This window comes from Atractosteus spatula, chromosome 18 (assembly GCF_055471065.1).
Source record: "Atractosteus spatula isolate fAtrSpa1 chromosome 18, fAtrSpa1.hap1, whole genome shotgun sequence".
NCBI classification, from domain to species: Eukaryota; Metazoa; Chordata; class Actinopteri; order Semionotiformes; family Lepisosteidae; genus Atractosteus; species Atractosteus spatula.
This window is the reverse complement of record NC_142723.1, coordinates 16,804,555-16,828,199: the sequence shown is the minus strand read 5'-3', so window position 1 is coordinate 16,828,199 and position 23,645 is coordinate 16,804,555. Positions and strand designations below refer to the sequence as shown.

General features: G+C 39.0%; 1 protein-coding gene across 1 annotated transcript in view; it reads right to left on the bottom strand.

The window, feature by feature from the left end:
* The window catches only part of pkd1a (polycystic kidney disease 1a), a 108,227-nt gene that overhangs the window by 64,005 nt on the left and 20,577 nt on the right, over positions 1-23,645 (bottom strand). Inside the window, exons 2-7 of the mRNA XM_088936886.1 lie at positions 11,917-11,988; positions 11,529-11,597; positions 10,319-10,390; positions 6,285-6,454; positions 4,569-5,231; positions 1,851-2,031 (exon numbers count right to left, since the gene is read on the bottom strand). Of these exons, the coding sequence (XP_088793012.1) occupies positions 1,851-2,031; positions 4,569-5,231; positions 6,285-6,454; positions 10,319-10,390; positions 11,529-11,597; positions 11,917-11,988 (1,227 nt within the window). The remainder of the gene's footprint in view (positions 1-1,850; positions 2,032-4,568; positions 5,232-6,284; positions 6,455-10,318; positions 10,391-11,528; positions 11,598-11,916; positions 11,989-23,645) is intronic.

The following is a 23,645-nucleotide window of genomic DNA, read 5'->3' as shown; positions in this document are numbered from 1 at the left end:
GTTACAAATTGCTGTAATGTGGAAAGCCTGACTCCTGGAGCTAAAGAAAGGCTATAAAGAGTTCCAAAGCGCAAAACCACAAATATAGAAACAGATGTTGTTTTAATAAGAAGGTTTTCTCTACCTTCGACTACTTCAAACTCTTTAAAAACCAGCCTTTTGAGAAGAGAAGCGCCTTTTCCACGTTTGCGCTGCCCAGAAAAACAGACAGCCATTTCCTTTCCACTGTGGAGGAGGTAGGCTTCCATACAGTTACAATCAGCCATTCAAGCTAAATTGGTACTGATTGGCTCAGAATGGAAATAAAAGGAGCCTGTAAGAACGGCATTTTGTGGCAATTTCATTTTACTTTTTTTCTTAGATATAACAACACATATTTTTGGAAAAAAAAATACCTCTTTCATAGGTCAGCAGCATTAAGAATTTTTAAAGTCTTATTCTTTTAACTTTTTGTAACACTCTTCTGTGATAGAGAGTCTCAAACTCAAAATAACAGTACTTCAGAAAATCTGTATTTACAGGAAAATGCTTGGTCTGTTTGCTCCTTTTATACATTAACAAATTCCAAGGGGAAACCTTTCTTGGAAAAGAAAATCCCTTGTTTATATATTAAGAGCTTGGACCTGCTTTTGCATTTTGTTTACAGTATCTGTTATCCTCACACCAGATGCACTGTGATAACAAGGTGAAAAAACAAAAGGGCATGAGAAAAACAGTGCTCAACACATTGATATCATACTCCACCCAGCCACCCTGACCACAAGGGTGAATGAGCGATTGTGGAGATACAATGTGCTTGTCCCATTGAGTATGTGCATGGACTATGAGTATGTGCATGGACTACGGCCCACTGAAGATGTAAAGCTTTTACCCAGCTTGTCACAGATACTGTTGGTTGCTGGAAAGTTATTACAGACGACTCCAACCATCAGGAAAACGTATCCATTGATTTACTTTTAAACTCTGTGGTGAAGAGAAGCTGGCAGGGCTCTAGACTACAACAAAAAGTCAGCTGTCTCATACTTATACCCTAGAGAGCAAGGGATTGGAAGGTGTTGACACACTTTCTCCCACTTCTAGTTCACTAGTTCAATAGTTGACTAGTCAGGACACTTAGAATGTGGCTACATTTACTACCAAAATCCCCAGTGCATTCATGTGTCACATCACATGTCAAACACAAAACATCTCCTACTGACAATCTTTCAGCTTGGTATGTTTTCCATTCAGCAGCATCCTCATTTCACAAAGCAAATCTCTTTACTGATGAACTTTTTACTCTTGCTTCAGTGTCCTGGCTAAATTCCACCTGATGAATCTAAACCTGAATTTACCCGTTAAGTCAATTTGTGAGGTTCTTTTTCACTTCTAACTCTACTCCACTGTGAAGTGGGCGGGTGGCACAAATTGACCGCTGTGCATCACCCAGGTGGGTGCTGTATTATACTAGTTGGATGAGGTGGATCTTCTGATGCACGTGTAAAAGGAGAGGAAACTTCTATACAAGTGCAAAGAATCATCAGCATTACCAATGTCATTATACTCACTCAAAGAGAATGAACCAGAATACCCAAATAACCCTTTCAACGTGCTTTTTCAGACTTTTAAGGGTGGCTTTACAGCAATGCATATCTAAAACATGTTCCCTTTCGTTCTATAAACACTGTTCATCTCTAGAAACTTCCCTATTTCAACAAGGCAGGCAAACAAAACATGCTAAGAGTTTAACCCTGTCTCTGACTCCACAATTCAGACTCCGCTGCACCCGGTGGGATTGTGGGAAGTGGGTCATGGTCCTGAAGGTCTCGACTCCGTCACAGGGCGAGTTATCCGTCGATCACGTTCCTTACTTTCGTATATGGCTGGTCAGGAAGTTGCGGATGTGGGGAGTGTTCACTACGGCCAGGTCACCACTTCTGTGCGAAAGGCACTGCTGTCGGGCCTCCAGCCAGGGAGACTCGCCTCTGAGCACATGGTAGCAGTGGCCGTTCTCCGAGCAGACGAGGCCTTCGGGCGGACAGTACGGGGCCGCTGGAAGGCAATAAGAAACATTGTAGAGGTAAGCAGGAGCCAGTTATAGGGGTTTGTTTCTTAGCTGTCACCGCATGTCTTTATGGCAAAAACAGTCTAACCGCTGTCAGAAAACCACCCATCCCATCACAAGATCACTGGAAAGGGATGCCAATCCATCACAGGGAATTTACAGAAACATAAGCACACTTTGACAATTTAGAGACACCAACTAACCTTGCCAACATCATCTAGCACCAAATAACAACAATTGCAGTAGCTCGGTGAGATCCTAATAAATAAGAAAGAGAGACAAGATACAGTATGAGCTTGTCACAGAGCCTGACATTGGGCCTGGGTTTCGGCTCCGTACAGGGCCCGTGTTTCCTTCCTTCTGTGAAAGTCTCTCCCTCAAGGCCCTCTTTCTTGCACTGTGGCCTGGTGCCTGCCATATGCATCTTCTGAAAATCGGAACCTTCCCTGCAAATTTACAATTTGCCTGGTATGCGAGATGATATGCATCAAGCAAATTGCTCAGAAGAACATAAGAAAGGTTATGAATGAGAAAGGAGGCCGTTGGACCCATACAGATTATTGCTAGAAACAAAATAATTTGAAGATCTCATCCAGCAGTTTCCTGAAAGAGGTTCAGGCTATCAGTTTGAAGAATGTGGCTTGGAAGTTCTAAAGATGGTTAAAAACAAAACTATAAAACAAAAGACTTCTCAAAACCAATTTTTCTTTCTTCCCTCATTAACACCAAATTCCATGACTTTCTTTGACCGGACACAAAAGACACTACTATTTCTTCTCCACATATAATAGAACTACGTCTGTTGCTTGTCAAGCCAATGACTAGTCTGCCTTGAAGAAGCAGATCTGCTCTAACTAATCCTTCATCCTAATTCACAGCTGCAATGGATCAATCATTGCCCAATTCAAATTCCCATATACATATTAACTTTAGCCACCTAGTGAAGATCAGATAAGGGCATAATTATTACCACCTCATCCATCAAAACCACATAGGTGTCATCTGGGCCACCATATACTTTTCTTCACATGCCTATATCTGGCACAATACATTATGCAGGGGATTTAAAACAAGTGCATCTTTCTAATTAATAGAATAGCTGTCACCTTTTTTCTTTTGGGAGCTGACAGTTTGTAATTGCACTCCTATCCCGATTTAATTCAATGTAATTAAATAGAATTTTGTCTTATGAAATTAATCTGTTGTTAAATGCATACATGATTTATGGAATGTTCATGCGCGAATCAATGGGCTCGCAGACATGTAAATGAAAAGAAATGCGACAATTAAGCAGGCAAAAACAGATCAATCTAATTTCGCAATTAGCACATCATTATCAAATATTGCCTTTTCTAAGAGATATCTGCCAGTTTAAAAGTGCTCAAGGGCTGATGTGTGCCAGGTCCCTGAGCACATGTGATGTCAGTGCTCACTGCACGCCACTGAACACCATTTCTAGTTGCTCTATATTAGGACAAATCATTGCAAGCCATTATACTGTAAATATGCAAAACACAAACACAAACAGGGAGAAAAGAGAGATGATTGTTTTTTAACCTAACTTCTATCCCTGATTTGCCAACTTTTTCAATGTTTCATTTTTCATCATTGTGCATGCAAAACCAATCTATTAAGCAATTTAAAGAGCTTAATTTTTTTGTCGTAGTGGAGGGGAGTAAAATACAGCAGCCATCTATCAGCCTGAAGAAATGTATTGTTAGGGAAGAAAAAAAAAAGAACACTCTATTCCAGGAAAATGATCACAGCTTAAAGGTAATTTCTTCTGCAAAACAAACACCATAAATAAAACAATGGAAAATTAAACTCTATTTGGTGCATGAAGTCAAACAGGAGTAGTCAGCTCCTTCTACATTACCCACAAAATGACAGAATGGAATATATTATGATAATATTAAGCCAACGCAATGCTTAAGATTCCCTGTGGGTTGACCTCAGTGTACACAGACTGGTAGAACACTCACAAACGGTGCACAGTCACAGCACAGCACAGCAGCCCAGAGCAAGTAACAGTTTTGCAGATTGTAAAGGTAGCATTTAATAGTATGTAGCATTTAATAAATGCTACATACTACTTTTTAAACCTAAGGTACTATATATGCTTGTTGTGGAATTGTGGGGAACACAAGCTTTGCAGAAGTTTATAAAAAAGGGACAATAAAAATTATTTATATATTTCTTTAATTAAAAGGAATAATAATAGAATTAAAAGACCTATGTAATGGGACACAGATTCAGGCAGTTCTGGTCTGTACTACATTTCCCAGAAAGCTGTGTGGCACTACCTGCCAATATGTAATTCAAAAAGTCACTTTTTGTATTCAGTTTTGCCAACCAACAAAGTGATAACACAAATGGATAAATTATTATTTTGTCTCAAAGTGACCAGCAGCCCTACAGGCCTACTGTAAGCAACTCTTAAATGTATTCCTCAATTTCCTCTCATTGGGAAGTCTCTCAACAATTGTAATGAAACTCACCTACTCGATTTTGTAATGAGACTTACCTCTGAGAGTTTCGTTGCCATTGCCAGTAATTCTCCAGTCCACAGCAAGGTCTGTGCCACCCAGGTTCCAAACCCAGACGTCAATGCTGTCGTTGGTGGTAACTACGGTAGGACACTTCACCTCCAGGCGGGCCGGAATGATGACGTCAATGTCCGTGTGGATGGTTTTGTCCTTGTTTCCCGACCAGAGTGTGACCTTCACCCTGTACCTCCCAGGCAGAGCATACTTGTGAGAGGCCCAAGTTGTGGTGGTATTGAGCAAAGGCGTTAGATCTCCAAAGTCCCATGATAAAGTGCTGACAGAGACCGAAATACTGACGGAAAGTGTGGCTTCCTTGTGGACGCTGAAAGCTTGCAGCTGGCGGAAAGAGGCAGCAAAGTCCACCAGGAAGACCTCTTTGGCCAGCGTCCAGCCGCAGTTCTTCATCACCTGGTTGTCCGCGCAGGCCGCGGAGCACTGGGATTCACTGATGAAGTTGGGCTCAGAGTTTGTGCTGCACAGGCACTCGTTTTTGGAGCCCAGGCCCCCATACAGCTGCCCCGTTTTGAAGCAGTGAGCATTGCAGGAGTCCCGCGTGAAGTTCCCTGAAGTCGACGATGAAAAGATGACGAGCTCCTTCCTTTCGGTGTTCGTATCGAACAAGCAGGCTGCGTAGTTTAACCCTGGAGAGAGCAGAAAGGGGGGCTTCTTAAAAGACCATCTGAAACTCATGGGATGTTTAAAACGGCAATACCCAAAGGTATTGCACCTGTGATGGAAACACAGTAACAACAGACACTCAAGTGGCTGGACTGGTAAATGCATGTATCTTGAGCCCTGTTGTCCAGACAATGTTGATTCATGTCAGATCACCTGTGACTGTCATTCTCAAAGAGATGTACAGTAAGACAGCAGGCTGAGGCTGTGTTGGGTGGGTGTAAGTTAGCCAGGACATCCTCAGCTCACAGCTTACCTGTAACTGCTGTGACATGGACTGACACCTTTGAGGAGACCGGACTGACTGAGAGCTACACTAGTACTAACTGATTTTCTGCGTGACAAAGGACAGATGGTTTTGACATGTGAATTTCAGGGGGAAGTTTTCCCTGTGATGGTGGTACAAGGGTACTAAGCAGATAGGATTAACAAACAGTGTTTGGAATACCTGGAAATAATTTAGAATTTTCTATAATAATTTAATTTCATTTTCTAAAGTATTCTTGGTTAGGTTAAAGACTTTACATATAAAATACCGCTTTCAAGCTTTCATTTACAAAATCTTTGGTTTTCAAAGGGAAAAATAAAAAAATCAAACTGGGAAACATTCAAGGTGGTATGAAGATGTTTTTCATGTAATATAAGAGCCTTTGCAAAGGTGCTGCAGAGGAGAAAAGGAAAAAAATCAAAATGCAGATGTGAAATACAAATACATTAATGGAGTTCAGGAAGACGATGATATATATATATATGGGCCTCTAGACCACTGTTTCTCATCATCATTCATACCACCAACATCCACCTCTTGGGCTACTGGATGTGGAGTTCATCCCTTAACTAAACTAAGCAGGTGTAAAGCAGTACAGATTCCTTCTGAAATCCCATTATTGAGGCTTGCATCTTTTGAAATCCGATAATTATTCTGTCCTCTCACCAGGACATTCAATAATAAAAACGATCCTGGTCATACTCTGTGCTTTGAGATCACCTGTCGGAAAAGCAAAGCTGGGACTACTCACCGCATATAACACTTGAAAGGCTAACGTTTAAAAGAGGCAGGTTCTTCACCTCTGGCGGTTTGGCACATTGCATGGATTCAGGTTGGTGGACAACCACTCCCTTCTCCGCTATCCAACTTACTAATCGGAAAAGTTTGCAATCACAGACAAATGGATTGAAACTCAAGTTTCTGGAAAGGAAAAAGGGAAATAAGACGATCACAACTTTTCCCTCATTTGGTGAAACAACTTTCACTGCTGAAAACAATGACAAAGTCTCACTTTTTCAGATTTGAAAAAAAAATGCCACGACGCATTGCTGTCCAGGATACCACCCAACACCTTGAGCATTGAAGACTTCACCTGTACTTCAAAGGCAACAACAAACACTTCCAATAAATATCCCACTGGCTTTGTTGAATGATTCAAATTTAAACAATCCTCTGGGAATGTTCACATTTTCATTGAGTCAATGTGTTATTAGAGTATATGATTTATTTCTTTAGTGCTTAAAATGGCTTTCAACACTGATGTTCACCAACATCTGAATGTACAGTATATATTCTAAAATCTGTTATTGCTGTTGTTATTGTTATTGCTGTCACTGCTGTTCCTAATTTCTAACTATGCTTTTGATTCTGATGTAGTAAACTAGTGATGTTCACAGACAATACCAAAATTGAGGGTCGAAAACACTAAAGAAGCAGCAGGAAAAACTCAGAAATCAATACGTTCAAGACTGGGCAAACACCTGGCAAATCTGGACAAGTAAAAGTGATATAAGTATGAAAAACACTGAGTTTGAGGAATTAAATTGGTTGTTTATATTCACACCTTATTTTCCTCCTCTATACAAGGTGGGGGTAGCAATAAAAAGGCAAAGATATGTTAGGAGAGGATGCAACGTTAAAATTGTCCAATACATTAGTAAGACCTTATTCAGAATATTAGGTACATACTGTATTGTGATCACCAGGATATAAAACATATGGCACTGTTCTGATATCACTCCAAAGAACAACAGCCAGGTACATTTCTAGGCCTAAATGAATTTCATACAAGGACAGGCTTAAATAACCAAACATTTTTAGCCTTGAACAGAAAAGGTTATAAATGGACTTGATTCAAATATTTAAAAAGCAAATGGACGTCTTCAACATCAACAGTGAAAAACAAACCAGCAGGCACAAGCTTGAAACTATGAGGTAATAATATAAAACTGAGAACATCGGGAACTTTTTCAAACATTACCTTCTATAAATAGTCTCCCTAATTACATGTAGTTCATACTTACTGCTCATTTGGCCTAATCAGGAGAAAAATTAAACTTGGCACAATGAGAGTCGAGATTTAGCTATCCTACCACATTGTCAAAGTTGACACCCCTTTAAAGAAACATTTCTAGAAACGTCTTGCAAGAAATGGTTGGATGACGCTCTTGGTTCAAGAAACTACTTCCAACCAAACGCGCTACATCAGCCAAATGGCCGTGTGTCGTGTGTAACCTTTCTTGTGTTCTTATGTGCTGTTAAAATTGGCCAAGCATGTAGGTGAAAGAAAGTGCAGTGTTCATATGCAGAGTTTTAACAGGGAAAGATGGAACCAAGCAACTATCTAGCTAATCAAAGTCTTTAAAAATCAAAGCAGAAACAACTACAGAGGATCATGCCAAACAACCAAAACGAGAAAATGCATGACCTCCTTTCAGTCCACATGTGCTCTTGATGTGTGTGAAGGGTGTTTCTTTGCGTGCAATAGACTCTCTTAGCAGATGACATAATGCAACCTGTTAAGGAAATGCCTCATTCATAAAAAGTCCAGAATTGAAGAGGCTGTGAAGTTTTGTATTCTCAGAGTGGGAAGCAGATTATGCAAGAGACTTTAGGGATTTTTCCCAGTGCTACGAGCTGTGGGTTGCCGCCAAAGAGTGATGATCTAACCCATATGATAGATGGCTGGGAAGGGCTGACCGGCGCACACACTGAACACTGCCACTTCAACACTGTGCAATGCACACTTGCAAAACAAACTACAGATCACACATTGGAGCACCTATTAACGTATGAGCAGGGGGACCATTGTCGAGGACAAAACTGTGCACTAAAATGGGATCCTATACCCTCATACATAAAAGGACATTTGTAATCCATCTCAGCTGCACAATTTGACTCAGATGCAGCTTTTCTTCATTTTTGTTTTATTTTGATTTGAAATCCTTCACTGAATGCTTTGCAGGAACGGATCAAAATATTATTTGTAGCACTTATACAACAGGAGTTTTGCAACAGGAGTGCAAAGCTTTAATAAAAGTGGAATGTATTGTTCATTTCATCTTAGACCTTGACTCGGAATAATATTTTTTTTTGTCTCCGATTACAATGGTTTTGCAAAGATTTACAGATTTAGCAAAGATTTAGCTAAGGGGATTTCTTTGCATAATAAGAAATAATGTGCACGTCCGAGAAGACCGTGTCATGAGAGAACCAAAGATTTAGCCTGTAGACCAGGGGCATCCTAGTATGGCCCCAAAGGACCCAAAGGTTTCTGATTTTCATTCTCACCCCTGCGCTCAAGTCACTTGAAAAACACTACTTATGTCTCAGCTGACAGGCTGACCTATAGTACACATCTCCATGCTGCTTTAGCATGTTTTCTTAAATGTAATTAAGCACATAATTCCTAAACATAATTTATAATGTCGGATGTCTACAGAACAACGCCAATAAGCGCCTCAACAACCTTACTAAAATACATCTGAGAACGAAAGAATGAACACAAGCTGTTGCTTTCTGTAAAACTATATTCTCCTCCTCAAATGAAAATGCACAGGGAATGTGTTTTACCGTTATTTTACTATAGATTTAACTGGAGAAAATGCACACATCTTACATTTTACATTGCCACATAATGTTAGCAGTGTACTGTATAACTAGCTGAATATTACTAGCTGTTACTGAAGAAGTATGCATATATTATGGATTATTAGGGTATTTATAGAAGGTAACCATGTTTACCATTCGGATTACAGAAAAATGAAGACCAAGCCTGGGTCACAGCATGACCTAACTATGACTGGGTCCCCAGAGATGGTAGAGCACCATAGCAGAGTGATGCCATGGGTAGGTTGGACTCAAATTAGCCTGCAACTTGACAGGCACCTGCAGGCTTGAAGTGACGCTGTTGCTCTGTTTGGCACTAATTCTCCTGTCAGGCGGTATGGTGCCTGTAGCGTGTCAAAAGATAAGAGTGTCACGGGACCACAGGCCTTACAGACGTCATGACGATTCCAAACCACGTTGATATGTTATGAGTTCAGTTTTTTAGAAAAATAAGCATTTTGTAGGGTGGCAAATCAAATCAATGCACAAAAATATTATTGTAATGTCATACTGTCTTTGGTAACTAAGCAACTGTGTTAAACTCAACTCCATGTAAGAGCAGCTTACAATCCTGCACTGTCCCAATACATCCAAGAGATTTAGGGATAAACATGGACAACCTACTACAATTCCAAGATGCCAAGGCATCTCTCTTCTGAAATGAAGTAAGAATGGGCACGACACAAGGGTGTGTTGCCCATGTCGTAGTCCTGAGAATGGACACACAGGGCACAGAAAAGGCTTTTCGAAAAGACGGAGACAGACATCAATCTTATTGTAATAAGTAGGTTAGATAAACAGCATGGATATGCTACTCAAACAGATGCAATAATGTTGGCAAGTCTCATGATATAATTGCAGAACCCCTAACTTGCCCTTTGAGCATGTTTTTTTTGTTGTTGTGCCTACTAGTTCCTGAGATGAACACCTGCATTTATCAGTAATTCAAAATCACACTTCATTAGGTACAGCCTTTCAAAAGCAGCATGATAGGTACAAATAACTCGGAAGCTGGGGCCAAGGCAAAGGAGTTTTGACATTTTGCTTTTCTGCAATTAGATGTAATTATATTTCCATGTTATTATTTGCTTGCTTCAATGTATTCAATGCTGTTTCCATTTTAAACTGAAACCCATAGGTATTCCCCTGCTTACCAATCATAGCAGAGATACTTACATTTCACTTAAATTAAATAAATTATCACATATTCTTTCTTCTAATGTAGAAATCTGGTTGTTGCTTAAATCTCTGCAAAAGAAAAAACAATACATTTACTAATAACAGACAATGAGAGTGCCCATCCAGGAGAGCAGAAGACTAAAAGTCAACATTGCCCTTTTCCGTGCCTCCTTTTAATCTGATCAGCTTTTTCTCATCCGCAGGGCTGCCAAATTAATCAGCCTTTGTTTTATTGGCTTGGAAAGTCAGGCGGAAATCTCTGAAAGCATCAGAACTGCCAGACATAGGAGGGAGGCTGGGCCTGGAATCTTTGGAAGCACAGCTTATAGCATTGAGCAATACTAAGGTTAATTAGACTTAATAGCTCAGCAATTGACATTTTTCTTTCCCTTAACAAGTTCCTTATTTGGTGCGCTTTTCAGGGTTGCTGTGTCCTTAACTCTAAATCACATTTATCATAATCGCTCATGAGCTAATTCCGACAAAGCACAGATGCATGATTGCATAGTCCATTGCTATTCTGCGCGAGTGCACAGTTGTTGAAAATTGGGTCCAGGCTTTCAGTCTCATTCACAGCCATTAAAAGACATACAGAGCACAACATATTACTGTCCTCAACAACCCTCACAGCTCTGCCACCACCCCTACAACTAAGCCTCTTGCAAGTTTTAAAATAGTGCTCTTTTAAACCCCCAACTGGAAGTGCAAGATGATCGTGGAATGTAACACCCTGTACTGCACAATCTCTTTGGAGCGGCAATAGAATAAATGTTATTACCATTCAGGATTTCTTCCAAGATATCATCTTTACCCCTATTTCAAACTTGAAAACAAGTTACTCACTTGTTTAAAATGAAGTGATTAAGGAGCCGAGAATTGCACAGGTTTAACAAATTAAGTCTTAAATTATACTTTCTGATTATCCGTGGTTACTTCTTCGTAGATCCTTCTCATACATGATAAGCGTACACATGAAGTTCTCTGCTAAGATTCTGCAAAGACTTCTTCAAGCCAGGAAAGGCAGGGAAGGAGCAAATTTCTGTCACACCATATCTTTCTTCTCAGTTATAAAGCCCAGTGGCATAGCACTGGTATATAAGTTAAATAAAAAGCATATTTAAAGATCATCAATAATTCAGAGTTTTTCTGATAAATGTAAGTGGAAAATGATAGCTTGCTCTAAATGTTTAATCCCGTAAATACTTACATTATGGATAATGTTCTACATCCAAGAATCCCATGAGGAAGAATACTTAAACGGTTACCTTGAAGATATCTGTAGAGGAAGAAGCAGACACTGAAATTGTACAGCCTAAGGAAACTGGATAATTTCAAGGTAACGTTTTGTTTCACAGCAAAGTAAACACGCAGTCTTTTCATTACAATGATATTTAATATGACATTGAGTAAAGATAGTTATTCAGTTTGAAAGATATGCTCTGTTTTGTAAACATTTATTATGAGTCTCTGTCTATTCCTTACAATTCGCAATTAAAAGATTAAAAGAAATGCTGTATCTTCCACAACAAACTGCACATGGGAGCTTTCTGACAAAGATGATTATTTAAAAAAAAAGAATTTAAAAGGGTACTCACAATTCTTTCAAGGAAGTCAGATGATCAAAGACACTGGCATCTACAGAGGAAATTTGGTTTTTTGAAAGATCCCTAGAAGTAAAAAAGGAATATCTATATAAATCTGTAATCCTGACAAATTAATGAAGATTCTAAATAAGGCTAGGAAACACAATTATGGGACTCTACAAAAACTGGATTGCATTTTAGCAGAGGACATTAACAGATTTTTTTTTCTTTTTATAGATTCAAATCCTCACTATACACAAAAATTAGATGATTTTTCACTTTCAAATATTTGTATTTCCTACCCGTAATAATAACAATTACTTTGTAATAAAAAAATAATAACAAACAAATCTTTAAAAAAAGACTTTAAAAAGTCTTTAAGTAGTCCAGTTAAGACTATAGTTAGTTTGGCAATCACAAAACCTGAGTGACAACGAGAGACATTTCCTTCGGTTGGCACTACACTGGCGCACTGAATGAAGGCTGAAATTGGACATTTAAATTATAAAAAAAACATCGAGATGCAAACAATGACAAGTAAACTGTATCCAAATGATCAAATATTTTCATCACCGTCCGTTAATATAACATTCAGAAGGCTGTGACCCTTCAGTGACGAGCAAGACTTTCTGTATTTCATCTTGGGCCCCTGAGCAAGGCCCTTAACCCCAGCTGCTCCAGGGGTGCTGTAAAAATGGCTGACCCTGCGCTCTGACCCCCAGCTTCTCTCCCTGTCTGTGTGGCTGAATGTCTCATGGAGAGCACGCTGGGGTATGCGAAAAGACAAATTGTATATGTATATTGAAAAGAAATTGTATATGGCTTATACAAGTGTTCTTATCTTAATTTCACGTTAGCTGCACGAATGGGCTTTAATTGTGTCTTTTGGTTGCCCCTGCTTCAAACTGTTGCTCTCTCGAGTTAGAATCGTTTTGGACATTTCAGTGTTCATTATCTCCGATTATCGATTTGCTTAATCTTTTGAAAGAAAACTCCCTATGGTCGTTTTCGACATCTGTTTCCAGCTACAGTGCTACGTAAACCACTGCCCTGATAAATGCTGCAGCTCTTCGGCTCTCAAAATGTGTTCAGCCCATGACATCAACCTGAAGTCGGCGTAAAGGCGGGCAGCCCGATGCCCGTCATCACAGGTCTCTGTCTGATACTATACAGAACACATGCAGCACTCCTGCCAATAATGATGTCATTTTCCCATTCCCTAAATCAGTGGTTTAGCCTACCAACATCTGAACCTGTGAGAACAGCCGAGAAATAAAAAGACCGTCTTTCATGTGCTGTCACTGCATAGGCTGCTTCCAGAGGTATAATGAGAAAAGCATTTGTATACCCTGTAAGTGGCTGAAACACTTAGCTGCTCTGTCAGATATTGATAAGGAGGTGATTCATGTTCAGCTCTGTTTGCCTCAGATGACAGCCACCATTCCTCCCTGTTTAATTCTCTCTCCTCACAGCACTCGCTGTCCTATAGCGGAAGAGTAGATGTGCTCTTTTAAGAATAGAAGATATTCTCATGTCAATATAGTTTAAGTGTCAAAACGCCAGTTTTGGGTTGTAGTGTTAAGTATCTGTTCCGAGTCTAGCATTTCGAGAATTAGGATTAAGAATCAACAGTTCAAACTACTGTATTATTTCTAGCCTTGAGCTTCCCATGATGGACAGCATATTTGTCTGATAATTGCTGTAGCATTAAACTGCTCTTGTTGGGGTGCTCAGCAAAAAAACATTATTTATCAAACAAAGAGAATCCACTAATTGATAATCCACAAAGGATACCCAGGCTTCCAAAATGTTTCTTGCACATCTTGCTCTAAAACGTGACTGCCAATTTCTAATTTTCTAAACATTTCGGACTTTTGGATTGAAAAAGAGTTTTTTTTCTTTAAAGACTGAACTAAAACGATCATCATTACTTGACATGAAACTGTTGAGCCGTATTTAGAAATGGAGTACCATGGAAATACATTTATTTTTTTAACCGCAGCATGTTTTTTTCTGGAACTCTGTAGAAAGGGGTATGAATAATTATATCAGGTCGTATCCAGAAGAGTGACATTCAAAGATAATTTGTCCACAAATTACAATGTTGGATAGAAATTACTTAAGAGTGTTTTGGCTGTGCTTAATTCGTTTTCAAAGTGCTATTTAAAGGCTGAATCACTGTCATTGACTAAATGAGTCAGTGTACCTTTCAGATGTTTCCAGCATAAACTGCTAGCAGAATAAGAAGAGAAACGAATAAAAAAAATTGTAACATTGTTGCCACTTCAAACTTTTCTCAATCAAAATACTCAGTTAATAATCACTGCAGAAAACAGAGATTCTGTTCCATAACTTTTCTCAGGGACTGGCATCTAATATGTGTACATTCACTTGCTATCTAATGGTATATTTATGCTAAGTGCTGCCTTTTGTTGCTTAAACTCTGAATCCTACAGCATTTTAACAGGTGATCATGGGACTAGAAAGACCGACGTATTAATTGAAATTTGATGTGCTGATGAAAGCTAAATAATCTTACAGTATCTCTCCTTGAAAAGATAATGACTATTCTCTCTGTGCTTGTTTTATTTTTATTTGCATTTGTCATATCACACCTCTTAGGGCAATCATCAGAAATAAAAACATCCTGAGATTTTTAAGGGCAACAATTTTTACATCGCATTGAGCTTACCAGAAAATTACATTATATATGCATTATTCTAGATGAGGTGAAGGAATTTATTCTGAGGATGTATTAATAACTCTACAGTATAACAGCAGCAGTTTCCAGGCACATTATAAACCTGGTGTCTGTATTTATTTCAAACACCCAAGTATAACTGATTTAACATTTGTCGTGCTGCTTAAAAACCTCCTGAAAACCTCTTTATGAATTAAAACACGTCTGATAATTCTAGATCTAGAAATAGCTGTGTTCATTTTGTTCTCCTTTGATCTTATTGCTGGAGAAGGCTTATGTCAGAAAAAGTTAATATCTGCTTTCCAGATATAAAATACGGACATACTATATGTCTTCAGTAGGTCCTTTATTAGAACAGTGGGATACATGCTGGTATCGCACACTTTAATTTAAACTTGAAAACTAAGAGAAACTGACAACCACATTTAATCAAATAATAAAATTCTACCAACATCTGACAGCAAAACCCATCCACAAATATCTGGTCTTGAGCTGTTTAAGAGAAATATGCAAGGCATTTTATCATGTGATACCTGTTCCCACTGCAAATATTTGTTTTGTAGGAAATTCAAAGGACTTTTTCTAGCAGAAGGCTATATATATATTGTTAAAAAAACATTATTTCCCCTCAGGTTTTCCGTCACCATGTTCTCCAAAATGTTAAGGACATATTTTTAGATGGTACACATATACACAATATCATGAGAAATAACAGGAACAAGAGAAATTCATACAGAAGTAAGACACAACAATTATGAAATTAAATAACATAATAAGAATCCTCCATGATTCTTGTGCTCTTTGCTTGTGTTTGGTTGTTTTTGTTTTAACTCGTCCTTCAACAGAACGAGAGATTCAACAAGAAGGAAGGTCACATAAAAAGCAGGCAGGGTATTAATAACCTCTATTTGCTAAAACTTAAAAAAAGGGGTTGACAGTGACAGCACTGCTGTCTCACAGCGCAGTTGCCCTGGGTTTTATTCCAGACCTAGGGTGCTTGTCTGTTCGGAGTTTGCATGTTCTCCACATGTTCGTTTGGGTTTCCTCCAGATGTTCTGGTTTCTACCTACAGTTCAAAGACATACTGGTCGGAACATTTGTTTCTGGGAAAACTAACCCTGGTGTAAGTGTGTGTGTGTCTGTGCCTCTCTGTCTGTCTTGCGATGGACTAGAGTTCCAGCCAGGGTGCACCCTGCCTTGTGCCTGTTGCTTGCTGGAATAGGCTCCGACTCCCACGTGACCCTGAATTGGATGAAGTGGATAGAAAATAGAATGGATGAATGGAAAAAAAATCCATAACTGGATGATACAGTATCACATTCCTTGACCTCAAATGTGGTGCAGGTTTCATGTGATCTTTGTATACATTATCAGTCTCCCTGGATAAGGCGGACTGCTAAGCAAATTAGCAAAATTGACTAACATCATCCACTCAACATATTTGACAGTGTACAATAAATAGCTACTTTAGGAAAAAACAAAAGCAAGAAAAATCCCCTTTTCAGAAAGCACATGGAAGGTGCTTCGGTCTGTACATTCGGTCAGTAATTACTGCTATTGTTGTTTTCTATATCAGTACCATTTTCCCCCTCTGTCATTCACCTGCCTTTGTCCTCATATGAATGCCGACCTTGTGAACCTGACGTAATTAAATGAACAGTCAAATATTCTTCTTGGAGGCAATTGCATTTCCTTAAAAACCAGCACAAAACTGTAAAAAAAACCAAAACAAAACCTACTACAGAAAAATGACATGACGGCCTTGCGTAGCGGCAGAAAAGATTACTTTGTCCTTTGCTGCTCTAGGTCAACATTCTGCTAAAACACTGGAAAGCTGTGCTTTTAGTCCATGAACAGTGGCCGGGCCTGTAAGTTGGTTTTCCCTTTCTCCGCTTCAACGGGGTGGTGTATTAAGAGCAGTGTGTGAATAGCTGGGCTGTAATTCCCTAAAGGAAACATCTGTACATTCCAGACCCGTTCTGTAAGAGGAGCGAGGCTCATCTGAAAAGTCAGCCATTACAGCCTCCAAAGCTGGGCTTCAGTTTACTGGCAGGCCTGGAGAAAAAGTCGTGGTAAAGTCATTATGCTGGGCTCTGGCTGCCTGTATCCCCAAATTAATCATTAAGAGCATCTTAACAACACATCATCATCTTATGTAATGCTTTCTTCCTTTTTTTAAAAATCATCTTTCATGTTACATAAATATGGAAGTCAATAATTAGCCTAATTTCTTGGCCTCTTTGGTTTATTGGACAACTGGACAGTCATAGGCCTGATTCTCATGTTATTGCTCAACAGCAGCTGTTTGATAAAAATTCAAGTCCCTAACCAGACAAACCCTTCCCCATTGAGGAAGAATGAGAAGGGTTTCTGCCTTTGATTTCTGGCAAAAACAAGGCGTTCTTCTAAAAGAGTCTGGTGACAATTACTTTAAGGACATACTGTACGCATGTTGATTCTGCCTCGTAGGTGAGACTCTCTCAGTGTATGAAGATTGTAGGTTTTAAAATTGTTTGACTTGAGCACAGTACACAGGCCTGTATTGCTGGAGGTTTCTGGTATAATGTTAAATAGCTTCAGGCTGTTCCCCTACATAGCTATTACTGGACATAGAAAGAAAAAACTTTAATAAACAGTTTTCTTTTCACACTGGAGGACAAAACCTACATTTAAGTTATTCCTTTACTAACCTAATGGTATATATTAGCAGAACATTCTGGAATTTTATTATAGAGTATGTACTGTATCTGAAAAGCAGTTACTCAATTGAAAACAGATGTTACAATCTTTGTATTCTGTTGAACTGTGTGTAATAATATTGTGGAATTTTATATTTAATCCTGAATGTGCAGTTTCCCTCAGAACCAACCGGAAAACCCTCATTCACAATGTTCAAAAACATTTTTAATTTTGAAGTGGGAACTGTTACTCCCTCTGTCTTGAATGCTCAAACCAACTAACAGTATTTAAACCCTTCAAAACTGTGTACATACCAGAGATCGGGTTGCCAGAAGTTATGCAATGTTTTACTGTGTGACAGAAAATTCTAACAACTAAGGGAATAAACAAATCTGCATATAATATCAGTTTCTCATTCAAATATTAACTTATATAACATGATTACCGTCATCATCATTTTCTTCATGTCTTTGTTCACTTGCTAGAGAAAGTCCTGCAGAAAATCTCCTTTAAAAAACTCTGTATTTCCGTGTCCTTATCAGACATGGCCCCTCAAGTACTAAAGTGTGCATATCATGAAAATATTTACATTTTGAACCAATAAAAGAAATTTAAAGGTTTTTCTCCAGTCAATTTACAATATTTCGATCCAAATTATATTACTTCCAGTTAATGTTTATGTGTCTCTTCACTATGTGACAAAGGTTATTGAGAGACGCCACTATGCAAAGGAAATGGAATCTCTATAGAATAATCTCCAACACTTGGACCACCAGAGGAGGTTGAAGACATTACACCGTCACAGACAATAACCTTTAATTTTCACTGACATTGATTGGAATGATTATTACAGCTGTGAAATAACCCTTGTCTTAGACAAAGCTGCTGAAAGGAAAATTGGGTGCATTTTTACCAAGACACTGTAACAGACCTCTTTTCGCTTTAAAAAAAAACTGTACAAGAAATACATTTTTATGCCAGGTCCTAGAGACTTAAAGCAAAAGAAACATGATCCAAAATAACAAGCACTGCGTTAACGATTCAATGACAAGCTGACACAACAGAACTATATCAAAATGAGTGTTCCTCAGTTTTCCACCAACTTGCCTGCGATATTCTGCCCCTATGAATCATGTAAAATAACTCTGATGTCAGTGGTTAAGTTTAGTCAATTCAGTTATAGGCTTCTGTTCTCCCACGAGAAAGATGTGTCAACAGCAATTGAATGCTGAACTGATGTGAGATGCAGAAAGTCCGGTGCCTGTTTTCCAAAGAATCCTTTGGCAATATTTTCTTCTGGGAGTTCCAGTTTTCAATTTTGCTTCCAGTCTGCACATCACAGAGGAAGACTGCAATGTGGAAGCAAGCAATTTCTTAATGTACCCTGGGATGTACTGCACATTAATTAGTACATTATACAGATGGTCTCCAAAAAAGCTCTTACTGGAATTCTAGGGGGCTACAGATTTAAATGCATGAAATATTCCAGAAAAAAACAACCCATTGGTAATCTTGAATATTGCGGAATGGAATAAATTTCAGACGAGCAATCCCTAAAATAGCCACCAGCAAAATGTTTGGGTACACTTTAGTCTAGAACTTTTACTCCTGTGCATATAGCTAGGTAAAATCTATTAACTTGGTTTGACCAAGCTCTGGAGAGCTGAGCACACCTGTAGTGAATGAAGTCTTAAATGAATGGGGAAAAAAAGCAGAGCTAGGTTTACTCAGAAAATCAGAACAGAAACACCACGGGTACTAGCAAGTGTATTAGTGTCAGACCAGCCCCTATAGGGTCCAAACTAACTGACAAAATCAAAATTGAAGACAGTAGGCAATGGAATCTTGTAATTTCTTGGGAAATTGGGTTTCATCTAAAGGGTGTGCTGGCTGATCAATAAGCAGCAACTTTCCTTTAGGAGCAGGAATTCCACACCAGTAATCCACTTCAGCGCGACACCGTGGCAAGGTGATTAGCACTGCTTCTGCACAGTACTGGGGTCCTAAGATCAAGTCTGGACCCGGACTGCTATCTGTGTGGAGTTTGCATGTTCTCCTAGTGTTCACGTGGGTTTCCTCTGAGTGCCCCGGTTACTTCCCACAGTCCTGGTAGACATATTGGTAGGTTAATTGGCCACTGTGGAAATTGGCTCTGGCATGAGTGTGTCTGTATTTGGGGTTCTGTCCGGGTTGTACCCTGTCTTACACCTGTTGGTTGCTGGGATAGGCTCTAGCTCCCCAGAGGCCTTGAATTGGAAGAAGCAGTTTGAAAATGGATGGATGGATAGCCGACTTCAGGTACAGAGCACTCAGAGAAAACACCATTTTAAAAGAAGATGTTAACCTCATCTGCAGTCACTGATGTCATCTAACCTTGCTGTGTCTGACACACCTCTTTTTACAAAAGAAATCAGTTCATCCTTAAATGTCTTAGGTTTCACATTTCTTAATGAAGGCATTGTTCTAAGACAGAAGGGTAAAATATGTTTAAACCTCACCAAATAATATGACCTCTTCAATATATATATTAGTGAGATCCTGCTTCTGTTTGAGAGGCTACATCAGAACTCTTAAGAAACATATGGTTTTGTTTTAAAAAATGAAGCGTATGATTTGTGAACTCCATATATGGTGCGTCTGGTGCCACTTATTATGTGCTCAAAACCTACTCCTACACAATTGCTTTAACACTGGCTTACGTCTCCTCAATTCTTTTTTTGGGAATTTTGGGGCCACTAGGCTGCCACATAACTGCAGTGACACTACAAGAACAAAGGTCCAAGAAATCTACATGCAAAAAACAAAAAGAATGAACCAGAGCATGTCCCGTATGGAATGTATCGCATCACTACTTGAAAGAATATTTTTAAGCTCGTAAAATGCCTCAATTTCGTTTTAATACAGACTGTACAACAGCATAACATTTACTTCTACCTTCCTGAAAGTAAATGCAATTTTTTAACTCCTTAGAAGTTTTTGCTTTCAGTGTGTGTCTATATGTGGCGATCGTGTTATGTTTCCTCCATTGTGCGCTGTGTGGAGCTGCTTGAACATGTGAAGACACCGTGTTCCAGAGTGTGGAACGTTTTACGTGTCTCTCACCTCACAACATGCCGAGCTCGCCAAAGCAACAAAACAGGAGCCACTGCAGACAGCTGTTAATGGCGGAAGCATCCTTTTGAATAGGTGCAACAAATGATACACAAAGATGTTTCTTTCAATACCATAGACCAAACCAGTTTTAAACCCTGTCAACTCCACGGCAGAGGTTTTATCTTTTATGAGACCTTAATCACAAATCCTAAGATTTGTAGTTTGGAGTATATGGTTCACTATTTACTGCAGTTTAGTGTTTTCGCAGACTTGGAAGTATCTTCTAGTTAGAATGACTAACCAGATCAACTCTATGGCGGTACCAAGAACAAAAATCTACATTTCGATTGAAAGGGTTTCTGCATTTTTCTTACACCCAGTATAATTTAGTGTTGTGTGATGACTGTTTTCAATAAGTCCAGAGTGCTAAGTGTTATAATGAGTGGATACATTTTTAATACTGTACTTCATCCAGATCACATGAAGAAGGTATGAATGAAGAATGTATGTGGCTTCAAGAGGAATATTCATCAAGCCAAACCCACTACTGACAAAAGCCACTTCTCTACAGGGCTCTTAAAGTGTCCTGGAATCCAGCGAGCAAGAAGAGAGATCCATTCTCTGCTTGTATCTGACACCAGGCAGTAACTTGCAGCCTTTAACACATACAAAAAACTCACACAGCCGAGTCATTATTAACTGTCTGCTTCAGGCCCAGAAGAAACTTGCCCCAGTTTTGCGCCAGGAAAAGGCAATGCTGTTGAAAGAACACAGTGTGCTCTCTCCAGCGCCTCTGATGTGTGTGGCATCACTATGGATTGGCTGTCATTCTGTGGACAAAGCAAACCTTTGGGTGACGAATGCAATGCAATCCAGGGCTTGCGCAGATCCAACCTGACTGACAGCTAATCTTGAACACAAGTGTGACGAGGAACAAGGAAACCAAGCATCAAATAACAAGTCCAGTTAGTCAGAGCTTGCACTACTTCATCAGGATGTTCAGAGTTTACATTACTCCTGTTTCACCGGTGTGGCCTCTCTTGCTCATTCAAAAAAACACGGAGCAGGGCTACAAATAAATCCAGGCTGTGACTCGCCCCTTTTTTTTCCTAGTCTAGCCTTTTCCCACTCAGTTTTACCCAACCCCAGCAGCGACCCACAAAACAGTGAAGAAGACAAAAAATAAAATGGAAGAGAAACCATCTCAAGCCACAAGTTAATGCTTCCTTTAAAAAAAAATGCAAATCTCATCATCAGAAGCCTTGAAAATGCTGAGACCTGGATGAAATGTCTTAAACGGAAATATTTTCATTGGTTCAGTGATGAAAAGAAGTAAAAGGCTTGACCTAGATTATGTTTCCCCCTGTCCACTGGGTGTGGATATCAGGTCTACCTTCTCCGCAGTTCTGCAGCCAAGCAGATTGGCAAGCTGGGGTATAGTGATAACCCCTGCGAGACTCTGTTCACCTCTGTCCTGGTAAATGCGCACTGTTATCAGGCCCTGACAGTGGTTGAAGGAGATGGCCTGAAAGGCTTTGTCAATGGAGCATGAAAGGAAATAAAACAAATTCCAGATTTTATAAATACCCGATAGCAAATAATGTGGGCTTGCGATCTGAGAATTAAGCCCCTTTCCACTTTTTTCTTTAGAATTTTATAAGAAAAAAATCCCATTGATAAAAATCTATTCAAATATGTTCTATGAAAATATTCGACTATTAGTATATTTTGGTAATCCACAGTTCAAATATTATGTTATCAAAATTTAACACCAATACTTAGGACACCATCCTGCTGAAATAATACAACAGGTACGTGCAAATTACACTTTGCTTTCCTTCAAATTCTACTAAAATATAGAATATGAAATATGAATGTATGCTGGAAGGGAAACCTGTCAAACATGTTAGAAATCTCGTCGAAGTGCAACTTGGAAGGGAAGAGCCAGAAAAAAAGCATTGATTTCCACAAAAATATGCTAACCATCTCAACAGAAAACTATCTCCGCAGAGTATATTTATGCTGGACGGACTTTTTTTTCCCCTCTCTTTTCAAATATGAAGTGCCTGTAAGGCCATTACAGTCGCTGGCCTATACTCACATCTTTTTAAAACACAGTGTTTTTCTTTCTGATGCACAATAACAAACGTAACATGAGTGTGGCTGTGGAAAGAAAAAAACAACTTTTAACCAAAATGGGTCCTTTTCAGGGCTGCATTCTCATCAAAATAGTATTGTTCTGCTTGAAATGTACCTGTGGTTTTCCCTTACTGATCCTTCTCCTTTTAAATCAGGTCCAATCTCTGAGCTACATTGAGTTACATTTCTCACCATTGTGCCAGTTTTGCAAAAGCATGTCTTTACTGTTTTCTTTGATGATTCAGTAACAATTTCAAATTCAGTTACCAAAGGAACACTAGTCATGAAATAATTTACCTTGGACTTCTGATCAAGCTTCATGTTTACTGTCAATTTAATCTCATGTTGCAAAACATTAACTTTAAATTTTGTCCTAAAATTTGTCCTTGTCTTGTAAAGGGTGATTAGGAATAAATTTCATCTGTATTAATGGAATTAGGGCAGTGCAGTGCAGTGCAGTTCGTGTCCAATTTTTTTCAGAATCCCAATTTAATTGAAGAAGCCAAACACAGCCTATGACATCTTGGATGGTCCTATTATTTTGCTCATCTCTCGTGCCATTTAGATCACAATGCTTTCTTCTTAAGACTGCCTTTAAGGACATTTTCTATTTCATTTTCAAATATTAACAGTCTCACTGGAGTAAATTAAGTGAAATTCCCAAAAATAGTTTAGATCAAATTGATACGAAACTTTTGTACATGATAGTTATTCCTTCTTAAATAGGATTTAAGAAAAGTTTCAGATGACCTCACTTTTCTGCCCAGCATTTATAGTACGTATTAATAGCCACTTGGTATAGTGAAAGTCTCAGTACCACAGTGCTCTGCTATATCTCACCAAACACGGAAGTTCCCTTAAGAAAGACCTTTATTCTCATCTTCCTACTGAGCCTGCCCATTTCTGCAAGAATGACTTTAAGATCTGTTTTAAAATTCACTAGGAGCAGAATGAGAAAGGCCTCTTGACTGCAAAACAGTATGTAACGACCCAGGAGACGGGGTCTGAAACGCAGGTGTGCTGAAATGGTTTGACCCTGTTCCCTCCTTATTCAGAACTGCTTCTGCAATCCGGGTCATTAGGACGACTTCATGAAAAGACCCTTTGAAAATGTAAACAGTCCAAAATA